Genomic DNA, 20,287 nt, shown 5'->3' on the forward strand with positions numbered 1-20,287 from the left:
TGGCTACTCTTTTTTTTGTTGTTGTTGTTGTTTTACTTTTTTTTTATTTCCATGATTTTTGCCCTTTTTGTTTTTTAATATATGAAATTTATTGTCAAATTGGTTTCCATACAACACCCAGTGCTCATCCCAAAAGGTGCCCTCCTCAACACCCATCACCCACCCTCCCCTCCCTCCCACCCCCCATCAACCCTCAGTTTGTTCTCAGTTTTTAACAGTCTCTTATGCTTTGGCTCTCTCCCACTCTAACCTCTTTTTTTTTTTTTTTTCTTCCCCTCCCCCATGGGTTTCTGTTAAGTTTCTCAGGATCCACATAAGAGTGAAACCATATGGTATCTGTCTTTCTCTGTATGGCTTATTTTACTTAGCATCACACTCTCCAGTTCCATCCACGTTGCTACAAAGGGCTATATTTCATTCTTTCTCATTGCCACGTAGTATTCCATTGTGTATATAAACCACAATTTCTTTATCCATTCATCAGTTGATGGACATTTAGTCTCTTTCCATAATTTGGCTATTGTTGAGAGTGCTGCTATAAACATTGGGGTACAAGTGTCCCTATGCATCAGTACTCCTGTATCCCTTGGGTAAATTCCTAGCAGTGCTATTGCTGGGTCATAGGGTAGGTCTATTTTTAATTTTCTGAGGAACCTCCACACTGCTTTCCAGAGCGGCTGCACCAATTTGCATTCCCACCAACAGTGCAAGAAGGGTTCCCGTTTCTCCACATCCTCTCTAGCATCTATATTCTCCTGATATGTTCATTTTGGCCCCAGTGGCTACTCTTTAATTTCCCTTATGTTGAAAAGGCTCTCTGGAAGCTGTTAAGTGATCTGGCACAGTTCAGATGTGCTGCCCCCACTCAATATCATTGCTGTCTGTTTATTTTACCTCCTCTAACATTTCAAGTTAAAAGTCTTAGGCAGAAATATGACAAGAATGTATCTGAAGACTAATGGATTCTCAAGTGGCACTTTATAGTAAAACCATAAATATAGCTGAAGTAATATATCTGATATATATATCAGATAAATTACTGATAAATATAGCTGAATAAATATGATATTTATTTGATAAATATCATATAAATATATCTGATAAATATAGCTGAAGTAATCTTATAACCTAGTGAATAAGAAAAAAAATCAACCATACATGTGAAAGTTTAGCAATTCCCTGAAGTAGAGTGGATTGCTGGGATTGATCATGTCAACTTTTACCTAGACAAGTATAGAAATACAAACCTTGGCTGCAGGTAGCTTTCAAGAAATTTTGTCTTTTTCTCAAATTCCGGACTTTTTTGTGTTTCTGGATACCAGTAGACATGTGAATTTCAGAATCTGTTTTTTCTTTTTTCTCAACGTTTCTCACAGAGTTTTCATCTCCATTGATATTAGTTAATTTCTCACCTGAAAACCAAACATTTTGCAACATACAGTTCTCCTTACTAGCTACATGATTAGAAAAGAGTCTGGTCACATAACTGTTCCAAGTTTCTGTTCCTACCGGGACTGGTGTGTGTGTGTGTGTGTGTGTGTGTGTGTGTGTGTGTGTGTGTGTGTTTTAAGGGAATGAAAGTCTTAAAAAATGTTTTTAGGGGTGCCTGGCTGGCTCAGTCAATTGAGTATGTGACTCTTGATCTCAGGGTTATGAGTTTGAGCCCCAGGTTGAGGACAGAGATTACTTAAAAATAAATTCTTAAAAAAGTATACCTTTATATAACAAAGTGTGCTGGATACAATACTTACAGGAATACAGTGAACCACTGAAATCAAATGAGCTAACGATTTCCTGCTATAGAAACTTCTATAAATTATTAACTTCTATAAACATGAATTTAGCAACAATCTTTGATGATAATAGTTTGATTTTCAAGTCAACAATATTACTTAATTAATAGTATCCCTAAATTATACTCTACATGTCCTGATTCTGGTCAGTTTGGGCATAAGGTGAGTGGAATTCAGTTAGAAATTTCTATCAAATAAGTAAATCTATTGGAAATGTGTACTAATCAAGAAATATTATTAATACCTGGCATATGAGACATTTCTTTCTCTTCTTTTTGTCTAAGTTGTGAGACATTGGTCAATTCCTTATTAATATTGTCGGCAGAATAAAAAATTATATTATGTATGGTTTTGTTTTCTGGAATATCTTGTTTCCTTTTTTCAACTGTAGTTGTTTCTATTACATGAGAATTAACAACTGCAGACAAAGGCCCTTTGGAAGAACTTGGTTTTTGACTTTCATCGTTGTAATCCCTTTTAGCGTCTTCTCCTTCATTTACCTTTTCCACAGTATGCGTATCTGTTTGATCCATTAAAGGATCTTGAGGCCTTTTGAATAGCTCCACATGACTAGTCAACTTTGAAGTTCCCTGTGTTGAAAATGTTCCTGGACAAAGCTCTGGACTGCCATGTGAATGATCAAAAGAAGTTTCATATGTGCATCGTCCGTAATTTGCAACATGTTGTTCAGGACCTATTGTATTATCTGACTCAGAAAAATCAACAGCTTCCTGTTGTGGAAATATGGTTAGACTGCAAGCTTTTAACTTATTTTCCTGTGAAATATGGTCTTCAGAAGGGAAAACCTGTTGAAAATCCATTTCTTCTCTATTTGTTATATTCTCTTCACAATTATAGTGGTTTTTGCAACCCGTAGAACATACCACTTTTTTAGGTGTTATAGTCTTCTCAGAGATATAGCAATCATCATCATCACTAAGATTTTCCTTTATAAAGGATGCGAAAGAATTTTCCCACTCATTAAGGCTCTCACCTTTTTGACCCAAGTTACTATTTTCATGAGGAGGGCTAATGTGCTGTTGTTCTTGGTGAGTGTCAGGCTGCTGATGTGTAGTAACAAGTGGTAACTTGATTTCTTTCTGTAAGGAAAATCCTGAGAAAAAAACAGCTTCAGCTCCATGAGTGGATTCCAAGCATTTTGTTTCCTGATTATCTGATAAATCCAGGCTGTGGATATGTGTCTCTTTGAGAACTGAACAAGCCTCCATACTATTACCTAATTCATTTTTCAGGCTTGATGGAGCTAGGCTAAAAACTTTATGTGACTTTTCTGGAAGGTCAGCAAAGCCTTGGAGAATATCTTGTTGACCAGTGACCAATCTACTTATTCTTCTGGAAGAAGAAACAGCGACTGTCTTTCTTGGAATGCTTTCTTGTTTTGCATCATCCACTTGAGTTCTTTTATGCCATGTGTTTCTTCTTCCTCTGGCTTTAGACACATTTGTGCTAGGACCTTTGATATCCTGGAGACTGTCTTTTCTGAGTCCTCTAATAGAGTGTATTTGGTTAAGAGCTGATTGCTTATGCATGGATTTGCCAAATTTTGTGTCTTTGGAATGTCTTCGGTAATGTTCATATACATCTTTATTTATAAATAAGCCTTCTTTGCTTCCTTTATCAACTTTTACATCTTCTGATTTCTGTCTGTTGGAATTTTCATCACAAACAAACCCAATGAGATTTTTAGAACTGAATTTTGGTTTCTAAAGAAAGAAAACATATAGTTAGCTTTAATTTTCCACTGTAGCTCTATATTCAATTAACTCAGGATTGTTGATAAATGAAATCATTATGCCATTCAATTTTATGATTTGATCTAAACACAGCACCTGATGGCATATATATACAACGTTGTATTTCAAAAAAGGATTAACAGAAAAAGGGAAATGTAGTAGATTAAGACTCATTATGTGTACTAATCCATATTTTTTGGTTCACATTTTGTTTTTGCCAGTATTCAGCACTGTTCCTCTTATTAGGCATAATTCAAAATTTAATCCACTTAATTTTTATAGGCTTTAAACATAACCAAATGAGAATGCTTTAGAAATACTCTCCTCTCCCAATTGTTATACAGATAGAGCTAGAATTGAGAGTTTTTTCATTTAGTATCTGACAGACTGTAGGTAGGGCAGGAAAAGAAGGGATTTAAAAACAAGAAGATAGCCTGGGTGGCTCAGTTGGTTGAGCATTAGACTCCTGATTTCGGCTGAGGTCATGATCCCAGGGTTGTGGGACTGAGCCCCATGTTGATCCCATGCTGAGTGTGGAGACTGCTTAAGATTCTCTCTTCCTCTGCCCATCTCCCCTGCTGGCATTCTCTCCTTCCCTCTCAAAATAAAAAAATAAAAATAAAAACCAACCAATGAACCAACCAAAAAAACCCCAAAAAACAAACAAAACAAAACAAAACAAAACAAAACAAAACCCAAGAAGGCAGATAGGCTCCCAAACCAATCTGCGTGAAAAAACTGTTGTAGGCTGCTAAGATTAAAACAGGGACACTGCTTCCTCTCAGTCACCACAAACCAAGCCCCAGATGAAGAGTAATGGCCCACAGTATAAAGTTTGAAACAATGGGTTGACACCTCTGGCTTAGACCAGAAGAAATTTGACATGGATGATAAACCCCATGGCTCCATGAAGAGGAGGAAAAAGGAAATGGCTATTGACACATCAGTGTGCCAAAATATACTACCTTTACTCAACTGCTTCCTGAACTAACAGCCCAGAACACTGATTCTCATGTAACTATTCCAAAGTTTCTTAAAAGCAAGGTGAAGTCACTGTTCCTGATGAATGCTTTAGCCATCTTTCTTTCCACTCTGATAATCTATAAAATGGGCAGCGTGTGCAATCTATAAAAATGTTTACTGCTAAACAGCGCTATACCTTGTGCTGGTGTACATCCTCTATGTTTGATAGGTCAGTGCTGTTCTTTTGAGCTGTAAACAAAAAGAGAAAATCAAAGAAAACAGCCTCCTGTAGTCAGACTCTAGACTTCTAAAACCCACAAGTCCTTTGCCATGAGAAAACCAGAGGATAAGTGAAATTATGCAAACATTTTCCATTCAAATTGGCACATATAACATTCCTGTAACTAATAACTTTCATATTTATTAGAAACCCCATACTATCTTGAGAAAGCTGAAAATATTTCTGTAGGAAAAGCAATATGGCCCCAACAAAATAACAACAAAGACGGGCAATGAACTATTTCTATATTTCCCACAGATATATTCAGATATGGAGCTGTCAGCAAACTACTTTTATATAGCAAAAAATTATTTCATAATTAACTGGATTATCATTTCCTAATATGTCTGCTTAATAAGGTTCTAGTCTGAATGCTTTGTTCTCATAAAAATGAAACATATATGCATAGAAAAGGCCAGTCTTGAGAATGCGTAAGAAAAAAAAAAAGATGGCTTAATAAAATATACCTAGGTTGATAATAAAAGTACTTTAGTGTCTCTTTTAAATCCTAGAGGTGGAATTAGTTACCTATATATACATTTGGCCTCAAAAGACAAAAACCTAGAAACAGTGCCTTGTACGTAGGAGGTATTCAATCATTATCTAATAGAAGAAGGAATAATGAATGAACGTCTTAGGTGTGATATGTAAACAATTTAAAATTATTTAAATACACTAGGAACTAGAAATATAAAAGTATTTTAACAGGGATGTAACTGGAAAAAAGAATATTTTATTTCTTGGGAATAATTTTCATGATAGCAATCAACTTACAACGAGCATAATGAGGCCTGGCATTCACCTACTCACCTCATACAGAAGATAGTAGGTTCATAGGATGTCCTTCAATGAGGCAAACAGGCTTGGAGCACAGTCTCTGGAAGCTACTCCTGAGTTTCTATCTTTACTCATTTGCATAGCAGCTGGGTGACCCTGGGTAAGTTTCTTAATATCTCTGCCTCAGTTCCATAAAATGAAGGTAGTAATCGTCCCTATCTTACAGAATTGTTGTGAAGATTCAGTACGATAATCCATGTAATCCATGTACAGAGTTTAGAGGAGGTCCTGACACATAGAAAGTGCTCCATTATTAATTTTATTATTTTTTTTTCAAGAGCAGAAAGGACTCTGTGCCTTTTCCTAACTGTGGTTCTTAAATAAGACAGCAAGAAAATATTTCACAGGAACCACCATTTTGGGCATGGTTCCTAAGAGAATCTGGAAGCTAGAAAGGGGCTTTAATCTCCTCTCAGTTTCAAGAGTCTATATGCTCTAGTATAACCAACTTAACAAAAAAAACTATACAAGTATCAATTCTGAGGTGGTGAATGTTGGTGATGTAGCTGTAATTTTTTTCACTCTGTTATTCCAAGCTTCTGTCATATGTAAGGTACTGTACTGAAGCATCTTACATACATCAACTCTAATCCTCACAGTAACAATCCCGCAGGTATCTAAGTAGAGGAGCAGATATTAGAAGCCCAAATTTACAGATGAGAAAACTGAGTGTTAATATACCTCAGGCTATAAAGTTACTAAGAATGAACTCCTGTCCTATACCAAAGAAGATGTATTTTACTCTAAGAAAACCACCAAATATTATTGCATGAGGGAGGTTTTTTATCCATCATTCCCGTAACTAAAAGCTATTCAACTCAAATTTAAAAACAGAAACTCTCAACTAGTTTTTTCATTTATATTGATAAGTCAGCTAATAATTAATGACAGACTTCAAAACTTCAAACAAGAAATATTCAAACCACCTACTAAAGCATGATAACACAGCCCAGCTTCGTAAATTCCCTCACCAAGGAAGAATGGAAGCTAAATCCTAAGAAAAAAGGCTTGGGATCCTTTTCCATGAATGAAATTCCCTTGGGTAGGTGTAGGTCAGAAGTGGGCATTAGTGAATGGGAAATTCTGGATTTGGAGAAAGGGCTATAATGCTGGAGAAAGGGCTATAATGTTGGAGAAAGCACTCTCAGAAAAGCAAAACAATGCATGCTATCATAAAATAGAGCAGTAAAGAAATTAAGCAGATTATCAAAGCAAAAATTTAAAAACATACATGCTTTTGCCTCCAACTGAATATGTGCAATTTTCCACACAGCTTGAAATGTAAATATAAGTGCAATAATTTATCTCAATGAATGGAAACATGAATAATCTATCTCAATGTGCTTTTACAGACCTGGCCTCAACAAGGTGTAGTCTGTCCCTCTTACTTTCTGATGAGACTGGGCTACAGGGGAAGGAGTGTTTTGTTCTAAAGAACCATTAACTAATTTCCTCTTGGTGGCCTTTAATTCTCAATGAAGTTATCTCATTATTATAAAGTAGGGTGTTGGGGTGCCTAGGTGGCTCAGTCAGCTGAGAGTCCAACTCTTGATTTCGGCTCAGATCATGATTCCAGGGTCTTGGGATCCAGCTGTCAGGCTCCATGCTTAAGAGTCTCTCTCTCTCTCTTTCTCTGCCCCTATCCACCACTTGTACTCTCTCTCTCTCTCTCAAAAAATAAATAAATATCGCTTCTCGGCCTTTTGGCTAAGATCAAGTGTAAAAAAATAAATAAATAAAATAACATAGGGTGTTTTCATCCAAGTCTTAGTTCTTTGTCAACAGCATTCAAATAGTTACCTCTTAGGGAAAATGTTATTAAAATATAGTTTGGTAAAAGTGAACGAAGCACACATACAGCTACTGAAGGTAAAGACTTTATTTTGTTTGTTTTGTTTAAAAGGACTGACACACTACTTATTCAACAAATATTTACTCAATGCCTACTGGGTACAAGGCACTTAATTATTCATCACCAGACTAAACACAAATCCTTTCCTTCATGGAGCTTAGATTCTGGTGGGGGAAGACTGAAAATAAAAAATAAACAAATTGTCCAATGTGTTAGAAGGTGTTAAGTGCTATGGAAAAGGGATAAATAGAAGAGTAATATAAGGTAAGAAGGATTGGAGTGAATGTGGCAGTTTGAAAAATATGTTCATAAAATTTTTGGTATTTCCTCCTTTCAAAAGGTGGAACTTCGTAGACTTAGTGACTTACTTACAACAAATAGAATATGGCATAAGTGCTTCCAAGATTAGTTTCTAGAAAGCTTGGGGCCTCTGTCTTGGGTGCGTTCTCTTGCTCTGAGCCAGCTGCAAGGCTGTCAGCAGCTCTATGGAGAAAGCTCCTGTGGCAAGTAATTGAAACCTCCAGCTAATGAGCTGTGAGGCAATGAGGCCTGCCGATAACCAGGTGAGTGAGCTTCAAAGTGGATTTTCCTGCCCTAGCCGAGCCTTGTGATGACCATTCCTCACTAAGAGCTTGGCTGCAACCTGTAAGAGACACTGATCCAGAACTGGTTACTCGGTTAAACTGCTTCCAGACTTCTACTCCTCAGAAACTGTGAGAGATAATACGTTTGGTATTCTGAGATGCTAAATTTCGGGTAACTTGCATAGAGATAGGTAACTAATATGGTGAGGGTGGGAAAGAGGTAGGTTGCAGTATTAAATAGGATGGTCGAGGTCACCCTGAGAAGATGACATTTAAACTAAGACTTGAAGGAGGTGGAAGAGGCATATTTGAGAAACAGCAAGGAAGCCAGTGTGACTGAAGCTGAGAGACAGAGGTAGAGAATGGTAGAAGTTAACTGGTTGGGTGGCCAGCTCATATAGGGGCCTGTATGCCACTGTAAGGATGCTGACATTTCTTCTAGATTAAATGGAAAGCCACTGCAGGGTTTGAGCAGAGGAATGCTGTGATCTTACCAAAAAATCTAACAGATGCATTAAGGAGAATATAAAGAAAGTGTCATGCATGTAAATTATTCTTATAACCTTGTTATTGACAACTATAAATCAAGTTCTTTGGTAGTTCAATTTTTAACAGTGTAATGGATGACAGGGCAAAAATATAACCATAGGAGAAGATTCTTAGGGGATGGAAACAAAAACAATCCTGACCATACTCATCGAACTACATCATATCATTTTAGCCAAAAAACTGTCAGGGGAGTGGGGGGGGGGGGGGACCAGAACTTTATAAAAGTTTTTTTAACTGTTTGTAATGCACATCTAGGAAAAAGTACTTTGATATTATCCCTTTTTTCTCTTTGTTCTTTTGGAGTCCTTACATTATGTGCATTTGCAAACAAGTCAGTGTGCTTTACTAAAGGAATGGAGCAAGGACACCACTGGATAGACGTTCTCACAACTAAGGAGGAAAGGAAATTTAATTTCTGTAATTCTAAATTCAATTCCTGTAACTCTCTACCAACATGATGAACAGATATAACAGGCCAGTTTAATCTTACCTGATGTAAGATGTTTTTGGTGTTTAGGAATATATTTCTCAAGGAGACGCTTCATACGTGAATCTTTGGCCTCATCCAAAGCACACTTTCCATTGTCACTTCTAAGTAAGGGATCAGCTCCATTCAAAAGAAGTAACGCTGCCACCTACAGGAAGACCGTTCATGTGAGCGTGCCCAAACAAAAGGTATATTATTGCAAATGTGTGCTGGCTTACAACTCTAAGCAACATCGGATATTTCTTTCAACAAGAGAGCTTGGGTTTATCTGTAACATCTTTGCCCAATAAAAAAAATTAATGCAACTTACTGAATCATAATTTGTTGATACACATATCCTTTATCTTACAAAAATAGAGAAAAAGGGGGAAAGGGAGGGGGCAGAGAGGGAGGGGGAAGGAGGGAAAGACTGAGGGAGGAAGGAAAGATCAGAAATATAGATAGTTCAGGTGCTGGTGAAATGGATCTAGAGGTACACCGAGAATTAGGCATCGGTTCTGTAGTAGTAAATACAAGTTTGACATGTTCCAGGAGATGGTTATGTCATCTTCCATCTGTAGCTGTGTTGCCGTTGCTCCTCCCCAGTGTCAGGGAGAAAGAAACCAGTCAATCCTTAATTGTTCCTACTCCTCAAGTTACCTCCTCATGATGCTCTCCCTGACCTCCTCATCCACTGCTGCTGCCTTTTTTTGGGTACATATTTTATCATAGTGCCCAATATATATTACACTTATTTCTTATTAATCTGTCTCTTGGGCACTCTAAGGTTGTTGAGGGTGGGACTATGTCTTTCTTTTAAAATTAATTTATTACATATGGATAGGAAATTAATGACTATAGTTCAAAATATAGAAGACTCAGAAAAGTATACAATGAAAAATAAGTTTCCTCCTCTATCCCTGAATTTCAGTCATCTAATTTTTTTAAGTACTATAGTTTCTTCTGAATTTTTTGAGTTAATCTAGTCCAACATGTATATATGTATGTATACATACAAATATGTACAGATTTTCTTCTTACACAAGTGGCCATAGAATATATACATTCCTCAATATCTTGCCGCCCCTCCCCCAACAAAAGAGCTTAGAAATTGTACCATGTCAGTATAAGATGAACTTTCTCATTCTTTTTAGCAGCTGAGTAATAGTCTACTATTGAATGTACTATATGAATGTACCGTGTTTTATTTATTTTTTAATTTTTTTTAATGTTTATTTTTGAGAGACAGAGATAGAGAACGAGCAGGGGAGGAACAGAGAGAGGAAGACGCAGAATCCGAAGCAGGCTCCAGGCTCCGAGCTGTCAGCACAGAACCCGATGCGAGGCTCGAACCCACGGACCGCGAGATCATGCCCTGAGCCGAAGTCAGTTGCCCAACCGACTGAGCCACCCAGGCGTCCCTGTATTTTATTTAAGTACTCTATTGACAGATGTTTAAGTTGCTTCCAAGTTTTTACTACAGGTATATGTCTTAATCATCTTTATATTCCCAGTGCCTATCTCAGTGTCTGACAAACAGTAAATATTCACTAAGTACTGTTTAATACAGGAAGAATATAGGGGCGCCTGGGTGGCTCAGTCGGTTGAGCATCTGACTTCGGCTCAGGTCATGATCTTGCGGTCTGCGAGTTCGAGCCCCATGTCGGGCTCTGTGCTGACAGCTCAGAGCCTGGAGCCTGCTTCGGATTCTGTGTCTCCCTCTCTCTCTGCCCCTCCCACCTCATGCTCTGTCTCTGTCTTTCTCTGTCAAAAATAAATAAACTTAAAAAAAATTAAAAAAAAAAAAAAGAAGAATATAATCAGGGAGGATGTCGGAAGTAGGCTTTAAGTATCACTACAAACACTAAACGGGCACACCTAGCACCCAGATTGTGATTTCTAAATACTATCCACTTACAGACAATATAAGAAGAAACAAGCTATACAACACCATAAAAATAAAATTAGCCAAATCCAGAATTTAGGAAATTCTTTAAGACAAAAGCCAAGATTCTAGAACCCCTAAGAAAACACAAAATAGAGGAAGAACTGTTATAGGTTAAAACACACTTAAGACACACAACAAACATATGTAATATATGGACCTTGATGGATCCTGATTCAAACAAAAACTTACTAAAAAAACACATTTTTTAGATAACCTGGGAAATTTTAATATGGACTGGATATTAAATAATAAAAGAAACTATATTAGGTAGGATGATGTTGTGGGTGTAAGAAAAGTTCTTATCTGTCAGAAATGCAGGCTCAAGTATTTATGAGTATAATGGCATAATGCCTGTGATTTCTTTTAAAATATTTCCAGTATCAACAACATACAAGTCATGTTCCAGCCTGTTGAGGGAGTTTGGCTCTTTATAGTGTAACAGAATATATAATCAAACTTTAGAAGAGATTTCACTACAGATACATGTGGAATGAATAATCACCATGTTTAAGGGATGTTTTTCTCAATACATGTGAACCTAAGTAACACTGCCAGCCAACCTCCAAGTCAACATCTCATATACTCATACACTATACAACACTTCATCAAATAAAAGCTTTGTTAAAATCATGATAGCTTACATCAACTTGTCATGCCATTTCCTTCACCTATTAACAAAGTAAACCTAATAAAAGAGAAGTCAAGGTTAGCCTGACATGACTTGTTCATAGTGATGCCTACAGATTCTCAAAGATCACTGCATTCTTATCTAAATGTCTCCTACGTGTCTAATAATTTGTTCCAGATTTTTCTAAGGAATCACAATGAACCAATCATTTGTAATTCTCAAATCCCACCTTTACCATATTGGAAAATGTAATTATATTGACATATAATTTACATGCCACACAATTCACCCATTTAAAAAATACAATTCAATGGTTTTTAGTATATTAAGACAGTTGTATAACTATAAACACCATCTAATTTTAGAATATTTTAATTTCTCCTAAAAGAAACCCTTTAACAATGAACTGTTACACCCCATTCCCCACCTTCCTTTATTTTTTTTGTTTTTATTTATTTTTGAGAGAGAGAAGAGAGAAAGCAAGCACAAGTTGGGGAGGGGCAGAGAGAGAGGGAGACAGAGAATCCAAAGCAGGCTTCAGGGTCTGAGCTGTCATCACAGAGCCCAACACGGGGCTTGAACCCACGAACCATGAGATCATGACCTGAACTGAAGTCGGACACTTAACCGACTGAGCCACCCAGGCAAGTCCCCACCTTCCATTCCTAATCTTTTCTGTCTCTAAAAGTTTGGACTACTGCAAATATTTCAAACAAATGGAATCATACAAGGTATTTTTAATGGCTTTTTAGCTTTAAAAAAATAAGTTATTATCTTTTAGGATCTCCCACCTTTTAGTATAAAAGTTAATTCCTGTAAGATAATACATTCAAGTTCCTTCAACTCTGGAATATTTAAGAAACTCACACTCTCCAGGTGCCTGATCCAGTATCAGGTTCCCAGGACTTCCTTCGTTTGACATTTTTAGTCCTGTAACAAGTAATGCATGGGAGCAATACCCAGAGTCTAGACCATTTCTCTGATCATCTTTGCCTGACATATGAGATTCCCCAAGGTTAGCCTAGATCCTCATCTGATGCTCAAGCTATCCCTACTCCATCCTCCAAAACAACGTCCTACCCTACTTTGATTTTTAAGGCTTTGGTTCTTAAGTCAGTCCAGAACTGACCTGGAATTTTGGAAATCTCTCTTGGATTGGGTGAAGTAACTTTCTGGCTCCCCCCAGCTAAACAGAACGGGAAGGAACAAAGAAGACCGTGACTTCATCCCACCCCACCAGGTTTCAGCTTTTAATTCTTATGACTGTTCTCTGGACTTCAACTTCCATCTTGCCATTCTCTTTTCTCCCGCCATCAGTCAGGATACGCCACGGTTCCAAAAGCACATCAGTTACAGGAACACAAAGGTTGGCATGAGGGAGTGAGATAGGAGCGAGGTAACTAGATTCTGGAGTCAAAGGTGTGTGTCCTTGGTCCCTTTTACTTCACTGAGGGAGTAAGAGAAGGCTACATATCTGCAAAGGCAAGACAGAAGATAGCCAGTTCTAGCCTGTGAGGCAGAAACTGACTAAAGCCGAGTTACCAGATGGGACAAAGGAAGAACTGAGAAAGAAAGGAGGAAAAAGTGAAGTGGTCAGGGCTCACCTTGCCCAAAGGGGGAAAAAACTTTTGACTAGGGTTAAGTCAGCCCTGAATAGTTGGGAAAGCAGATGGGCCAAAAGGAGAGGGAAGAACTGCTTTGGCATGAGGTTTCTCTGCTGGAGGCCAGCTTTGAAGAGGGAGTAAAGGACAGAGAGGGCTCACACCAACACCTGTCCAAGCCTGCATTCTTTTGGCCATTCAATTAGGTCCCAGGCAGAATTCCCCTCCCCACCCAGCTTTCTCTACAATGTGGAGGGTGACCACCAACTAATAAGTGATATATTATCAAAAGAAGGCAAAAGAACCTAAACTTTCCTGAAGTACTGTTTCACATTAGGAAGGGTTATGCTGTGTCCATGCCCATGGCTCCCAGAAGCCTTCCCCAGATCTATTTGTTAGGCATTTCTTCTTGGAAGCAAGTGTATTATAACTTCCCAAGCTCAGCTGATTAGCTCCCTTTTCTACCCTAGGAGTTTGAACCCAGAGGCAACTTCCAATACATGAGATAAAAAAACATTAATATTTTCAGCAAGTATCTCAATCCGGTAATGTGGTGCCTGAACCAGAAAATGTCTGGCAAGCTCAGAATGTAAGTTTATTTCTGAAATAAACTGCAAGTGCTGAAACTGATCATCTTAATTAATATTATCATTAAAGTAGCTACCAATTTGTATGGAACTATAGTATTTTGATATTTTAAACAGTAGTACATTTATGCTAGTATGTACTGGTTAATCATTAAACCTAAGAGATTCATGTCTTATATGGACTCTGAAAGTGACGCTAGTGTCCAAAAAGGTGTATGCCTCCTATCAGGACTGGACATCACCGTTTAACACTCTGTAAGCAGAAAACGTTCTGCTAAAACCTATAGAGCACCATACTGAAATAGTCTAAAGAAGTATATAAGTTTAAAAAATACTATGTGAGGGCACCTGGGTGGCTCAGTTGGTTAAACACTGGACTCCTGATTTTACTCAGGTCACGATCTTGCAGTTCGTGAGTTTGAGTCCCTCATCAGGCTCCATACTGACAGTATGGAATCTGCTTGGGATTCTCTCTTCTCTTCTCTGTCCCTTCCCCACTCTCTCAAAAATAAATAAACTTAAAAAATAAAAATAAAAAATACTATGTGTACCCATGGGGCGTCTAGCCGGCTCAGCTGGCTTAGAGTCTGACTTCAGCTCAGGTTGTGATCTCATGGTTTGAGTTTGAGCCCCATATTGGGCTTGCTGCTGTCAGTGCAGAGCTCACTTCAGATCCTGTGTTACCCCCTCTCTCTGACCCTCCCCCACTTGTGTTCTCTCTCAAACATGTTTTTAATAAAGAAACATTAAAAAAAAATACTATGTGTAACCAAAACACTACCTGTAGTTATTAAAAGTAACACATAAAATAGCATCTACCATATTAGACACAATAAGTCTATCACAAAGTAAAACTTTATTCCACATTCTGAGTACCCATTAGAAGAATAAACTATAACTGAATCCCTATTGCTAGCTTCCTGAGATTTTTAGTATCTGTAGAATGTACTATTTGATTTGCAAACAAAAGCATCACAGTACCTGATAACGTCCATTTATGACAGCATCGTGTAGGGGAGTGATCTGGTACATTCCTTTGATATTTACATCGGCTCCACCTTTTAATAGTTCACTTGCTGTCTGATAAAATCCTCCTACACTAGCTTCATGAAGTGCTGTCCAACCTATTTTACAAAAAGGAAATGGTATTTGTTTATGTTTGGCATCTTAATGTTTTGTGCTTGCCCTTATAAACTATACAAACTCTAAGTTGTTTCTTTAAAAATATTTTCATTAGATGAGACAAGATAATCCCACCATGAAAATAAACTGTTATTAGGTGGATTCAATAAATCTGAAGGCCAAATAAAATTCCTACCCCCAACTCAATTGTGAAAACTATGAAAAATATGAAAAAAATAAAATATTTGAAACTATTCTTGTCCAGCTCAAATAAAAATGCTGTAAGGGAGTCATTGTTAGCTTAAAGAAATGTTAATTATAGGCTACTTTTTTGCAAAGAGGGAGAAAAAACTTTATTTGTAGCTCAAGGTACTTCCATTAAAGCAATCCAGCTGTCAGGAATGCACAGAGGTCACTTCAAAAATATGTATTTCTTTACTCATTTGTAAAAAGCTATTTACAGTAGTTCTAACACAAACTATTGTAATAAAACCAGGCATACAAATAAGTATCTGTATGACTTATGTATCCTCATTAGCCAGAGACAATGGTACATTATATTTATTCAATTCCAATAAATCATATGATTGATGTAAGAAAACCTAAAAGGTGCATGTTAAAAATGTATTGGGGGGGGGGGGATAATTCTTTGTTGTTCTGAGCATTCTATTAGATACCAGTAGCAGCACTCCCCCATTCCAGTTGTAACAACCAAAAATGTTTCCACAAACTGCCAATGTGCCCTAAAAGCCAGTATCACCCCAGTTAAGATCTATTGTCATAAGATGTTATAGAAAGAGTTTCTCCTATAGTATTAAATAGAAAGCTTTGAGGAAGAAATGAAGAGAAACAAAAAAGGTAAATATATAGTTAATAGAGGAGTTTTTTCCTATAAATTTCTTTAAAATGCATGTGACCATTTAAATTGAAAATCATAACATTATATTTTAGTGTTATTAATTTATATAGCTGTTATATGGCATAAAAGATAAGGGAGATGTGTTCAACGTTCTGACATTTTATAGAAATATTAATATACTAACTCTGAAAAGAATGAAACATTAAAGATGTACATTGCAATCCCCAGGGTAATCACTACAAAAAAAAAAAAGGCAAAGACATAGAAAGGAAAAAAAGGATAACATACACAAGGAACAATTAGTAAAATCACAATCCTCACTCAATCCTACCTTTTATATTAAATTAAAATTGACTAATTGCCCCAATTAAAAGGCAGAGATAGTCAGAATTTATCTATTTCTTTTTATCTAAAAGCTATCTATAAGAAATATGTATGTATGCTATCTATAAGAAATAAATTTTAAATATAAAGAGGTTGAAAATAAAAGGATGGAAAAAGAGCAAATAGACAAGAAATGTAAGATACAGCTAGAATGTCTATATTAATATCATAGAGAGTAGCTTCAAGACAAAATGTATTACTAGAGATAAAGAGAAATATTTCAAAATAATTAAAAGGTCAATTTATCAGAAGACATGACAATTTACAACTGCGTATGTACCTGATAACAAAGCTTCAAAATACAGGAAGCAAAAATGGACAGAATGAAAGGGAGAAAGAGACAACTCCACAATCATAGCTGTTAATATTTCAATATTCTTCTCATGAAATGATAAACTAGACAAAAAAATCCATAAAGACAGACATGATCTGAACATTATTAATCATCTGCATCTAAGCAACAGTTAGAGAACATTACATGAAACTGAGGAATAAACATTCAAATACACAAGGGATGTTAACCAAGAAAGACTATATACTAGGAAATTGACCGATTCTCAATAATTGTAAGAGGATAAAATTCACAGAAAGTATATCCTTTGACCAAAAGTAATTAAATTAGAAACCAATATCAGAAAGATACCTGGACATTCTTCAAATACTTAAAAATTTAACGACTTCTTGGCACAAAACCAGACACACAGACCAATGGAACAGAATACAGAACCCAAAAACAGGCCCACAAATGTATGGCCAGCTAATCTTTGACAAAGCAGAAAAGAGTATCCAATGGAAAAGTCTCTTCAGCAAAAGGTGTTGGGAAAACTGTACAGTGACATGCAGAAGAATGAACCTGGGCCACTTTCTTACCCCATACACAAAAATAAACTCAAAAAGGATGAAAGACTTAAATGTAAGACAGGAAACCATCAAAATCCTAGAGGAGAAAAAAGGCAACAACCTCTTTTACCTTGGCTGCAGCAACCTCTTGATAGAGGTTTGGGTTACATAGGTGAATATATATGTCAAAATTCATCAAATAGCACATTTAAGATCTGCATGTCACCATATGAAAATTTTACCTCTAAAAAAAATTGAACTCTAGTTAGAGATATTATTTCTCAGGTGTTTAGTGGTAAAATGTACTAACTTTCTTTGAACTGTGTCTACATAAAGATGGATTGATGGACAGAGATTTATAGATGTAAAGGTATGATGGATAGGCAGGGGCTCTGCCCCCTGGTTCCTGGCACAGAATGTCTAAACCCTTTTAAACACGGGTGCTAGGAGAATCTTTTGTTCTAATATTTGGTCTCTCACCCCAATTACTCATACAGAATCCCCAAGACCTTTACAATTTCCCAAGTGATAAAAATGTCTGACACAAAGCTCCTAAGTCCCTTATTCCCTGGGTGATAAAAATATCTTTTGTTCTAGTGAGGCAACTTTTGGTGGGCTCCCAGGTTGGGGCTGCTCATAAGAAAGACTAAACCATGATCAGAAACTTGGAACTTTCAGTTTCATGCCCTCCCAACCCCCACCCTGCCTTCATGATGAAGAATCCATGAAAACCCCAAAACTCCGGGGTTCAGAGAACTTTTCCACACTGGTGAACACAACTAGGTGCTAGGAAGGTAACACACTCCAATTCCACACGGACAGAAGCTCCTGTGCTCAGGACTCTTCTAGACCTCACTCTATGTATCTTCATCTGGCTGTTTGTCTGTATCTGTAACCTTTGTCATATCCTTTATCATAATAATAAGTAAACTTACATGGTAAACATAAGTAAGTGTTTCCCTGAGTTATGTGAGCTACTTTAGGAAATGATCGAATCTGAGGAGGGGACTGTGGGAACCTCCAATTTGTAGCCAAGCTGAACAGAAATTGTGGGCAACCTGGGGACCTACTACTTGTGACTGGCATCTGAAGTGGGGGTTTCTGACTGAGCCCTTAACCTGTGGGGTCTGTGCTAATATGGGTTAGTGTCAAAAATGAATTAAATTGCAGGACACTCAGCTGGTGTTGGAGAATTGCTTGATGCGTCCAAAACCCACACATGCAATATCACAAGTGTTAGGAATAAAAGTAGAAGAGACACACACAAGTGTTCTTCCTTTATAGTAAGTATGTGATGAAAATAAATATGTAGAACGTGGGTATTAGGTATACAGATGCTTACTGTAGATTTTTAACTTTTCTGTATGTTTGCAATTTTTCATAATGTCATAAAAATTTCAAATAAATAGCTCACTTGTGAACTTTTGAAACATAAGCACTTAAGGACTACCTATTTTTAAAAACGTAACATAAAAATTATGTCCCTCCAAGCACTATTTCTGATAAAAAGTGTGAACTTGTTTAGATTTCGGGACCTGTGGAAATTTGCTTATCAACGCATACAGTGATTAACCTGGTTATCTGCCACCAGTCTAGGATGAAAAATGAAATGTGAGAAATCCAAAAGTTATTAAAGAAGATGATAATTTTCCTTCTAGAAAACTTCCTATCCTTATTTAGGTTTTGATTAAACTACAATAAAAGTTAGTTTCCTAAAGGGGCAAAAATGACTGCTTTAGGAATGAGAAACCCATAACAAAAGATGAGTTTGTTTTCCCTGAGCCAGAATGATGAAAAACATAAGGTAAATGTACAGTGAAAAGCTAGTCTCCTGTTTTAAATTTACCGCAGAAAATTCCCAAAGCAGAGAATTACTGCATGTCAGTAACTCAGAGTTAACGGTGGGGCCTCAAGGAAGGAGTGAAAAACGAATGCTACTCTGGAGACCTAAACAAGAATGAACCAGTGATGAACAGTACCAGTCTTAAGGATGAAAGAAATTCCCAGCATCCACAAAGCCAGATGGACCTTTATTCTGCAGAGAGAGCCATGGTAGACCAGATATGGCTACACATCTGACAGAAAAAAATCAAACGGGGGTGCCTGGGTGGTTCTGTCCGTTAAGTGTCCGACTTCAGCTCAGGTCATGATCTCGCAGTTCATTGGTTCGAGCCCCGCGTTGGGCTCTGTGCTGACAGCTCAGAGCCTGGAGCCTGCTTCACATTCTGTGTCTCCCTCGCTCTCTACCCCTCCTGCACTCACACTCTGTCTCTCTCTCAAAAATAAACATTAAAAATTAAAAGGAAAGAAATCAAATGTACAAAGAATTTCCCTGCCCTTAGGGATTACTCCTTCTGTGTTACAAAACCACTCCTTCAAAATAAAGATGGATCACACTTTACAACAGATCTTTTATCTCCCAGATCTACCAGTGGAAGATCCTTTTCTTTTTAAGTTTATTTATTTATTTTTGAGAGCGAGAGAGAGAGAGAGAGAGAGAGAGAGAGAGAGAAAGCATGAGTGGGGGAGGGGCAGAGAGAGAGAGGGAGAGAGAATTCCAAGCAGGCTCCACACTGTCAGCACAGAGCCTGATGCAATGCCTGAAATCATAAACGTTAAGATCATGACCTGAGACAAAATCAAGATGCTTAACTGAATGAGCCATCCAAGCACCCCTACAGGTTGGAAGATCCCTAAACATTTTTTTTTTCTTTTTAAAAATTTAATCATCTTGAAGGAAATATCTTTAAAGCTTTATAGGATTATAAATTTCCCAGAAAGAAAATATAACCTAACACATTTTTAATAAAGATTCAAGATCCTAATAATCATAATATTAGTTATATGCTCTAATGTAGCAATTGTTAACACCCACGGAGGTCTAAGTGCATGCTTTACTACATTATATAGTCTTCAACAATGTGTCCTCTCATTTTTAATTTTTTTGTCTCTTGCCTTGTTGTTAAACTTCTTGCTATTATCAACATCCTGGTCTGTGCCAATCTTTGCTTTCATTTCTACTGTGCCATACACTTAGGAATCAGATAGAATTCTGTGTAAAATAATGCTAAGAGCATTCGTCTGAGATAGTTTTAGTGAAGAAGCTTTATGAAATCTGTTTTGGGTATTCAGACTTCAGCCTATTTCCTGGTTGTCACCTTTGTTTTTGATAAATGAAGAATTACTGCAATTGGTTTTTTAAATCAAAGAAAAAGAAAACATAAAATGTAAACAAGGATT

The 20,287-nt window shown here is 37.0% G+C and overlaps 1 protein-coding gene across 2 annotated transcripts in view; it reads right to left on the minus strand.

Moving 5' to 3' along the window:
- ANKRD31 (ankyrin repeat domain 31) overlaps window positions 1–20,287 on the minus strand; it is a 136,068-nt gene that overhangs the window by 61,931 nt on the left and 53,850 nt on the right. For both annotated transcript variants that reach the window (XM_049649643.1, XM_049649644.1), the window contains exons 10-14: window positions 14,824–14,966; window positions 9,103–9,247; window positions 4,707–4,759; window positions 2,038–3,517; window positions 1,248–1,412 (exon numbers count right to left, since the gene is read on the minus strand). In XM_049649643.1, the coding sequence (XP_049505600.1) occupies window positions 1,248–1,412; window positions 2,038–3,517; window positions 4,707–4,759; window positions 9,103–9,247; window positions 14,824–14,966 (1,986 nt within the window). The remainder of the gene's footprint in view (window positions 1–1,247; window positions 1,413–2,037; window positions 3,518–4,706; window positions 4,760–9,102; window positions 9,248–14,823; window positions 14,967–20,287) is intronic.

This window comes from Panthera uncia, assembly GCF_023721935.1.
Source record: "Panthera uncia isolate 11264 chromosome A1 unlocalized genomic scaffold, Puncia_PCG_1.0 HiC_scaffold_17, whole genome shotgun sequence".
NCBI lineage: Eukaryota > Metazoa > Chordata > Mammalia > Carnivora > Felidae > Panthera > Panthera uncia.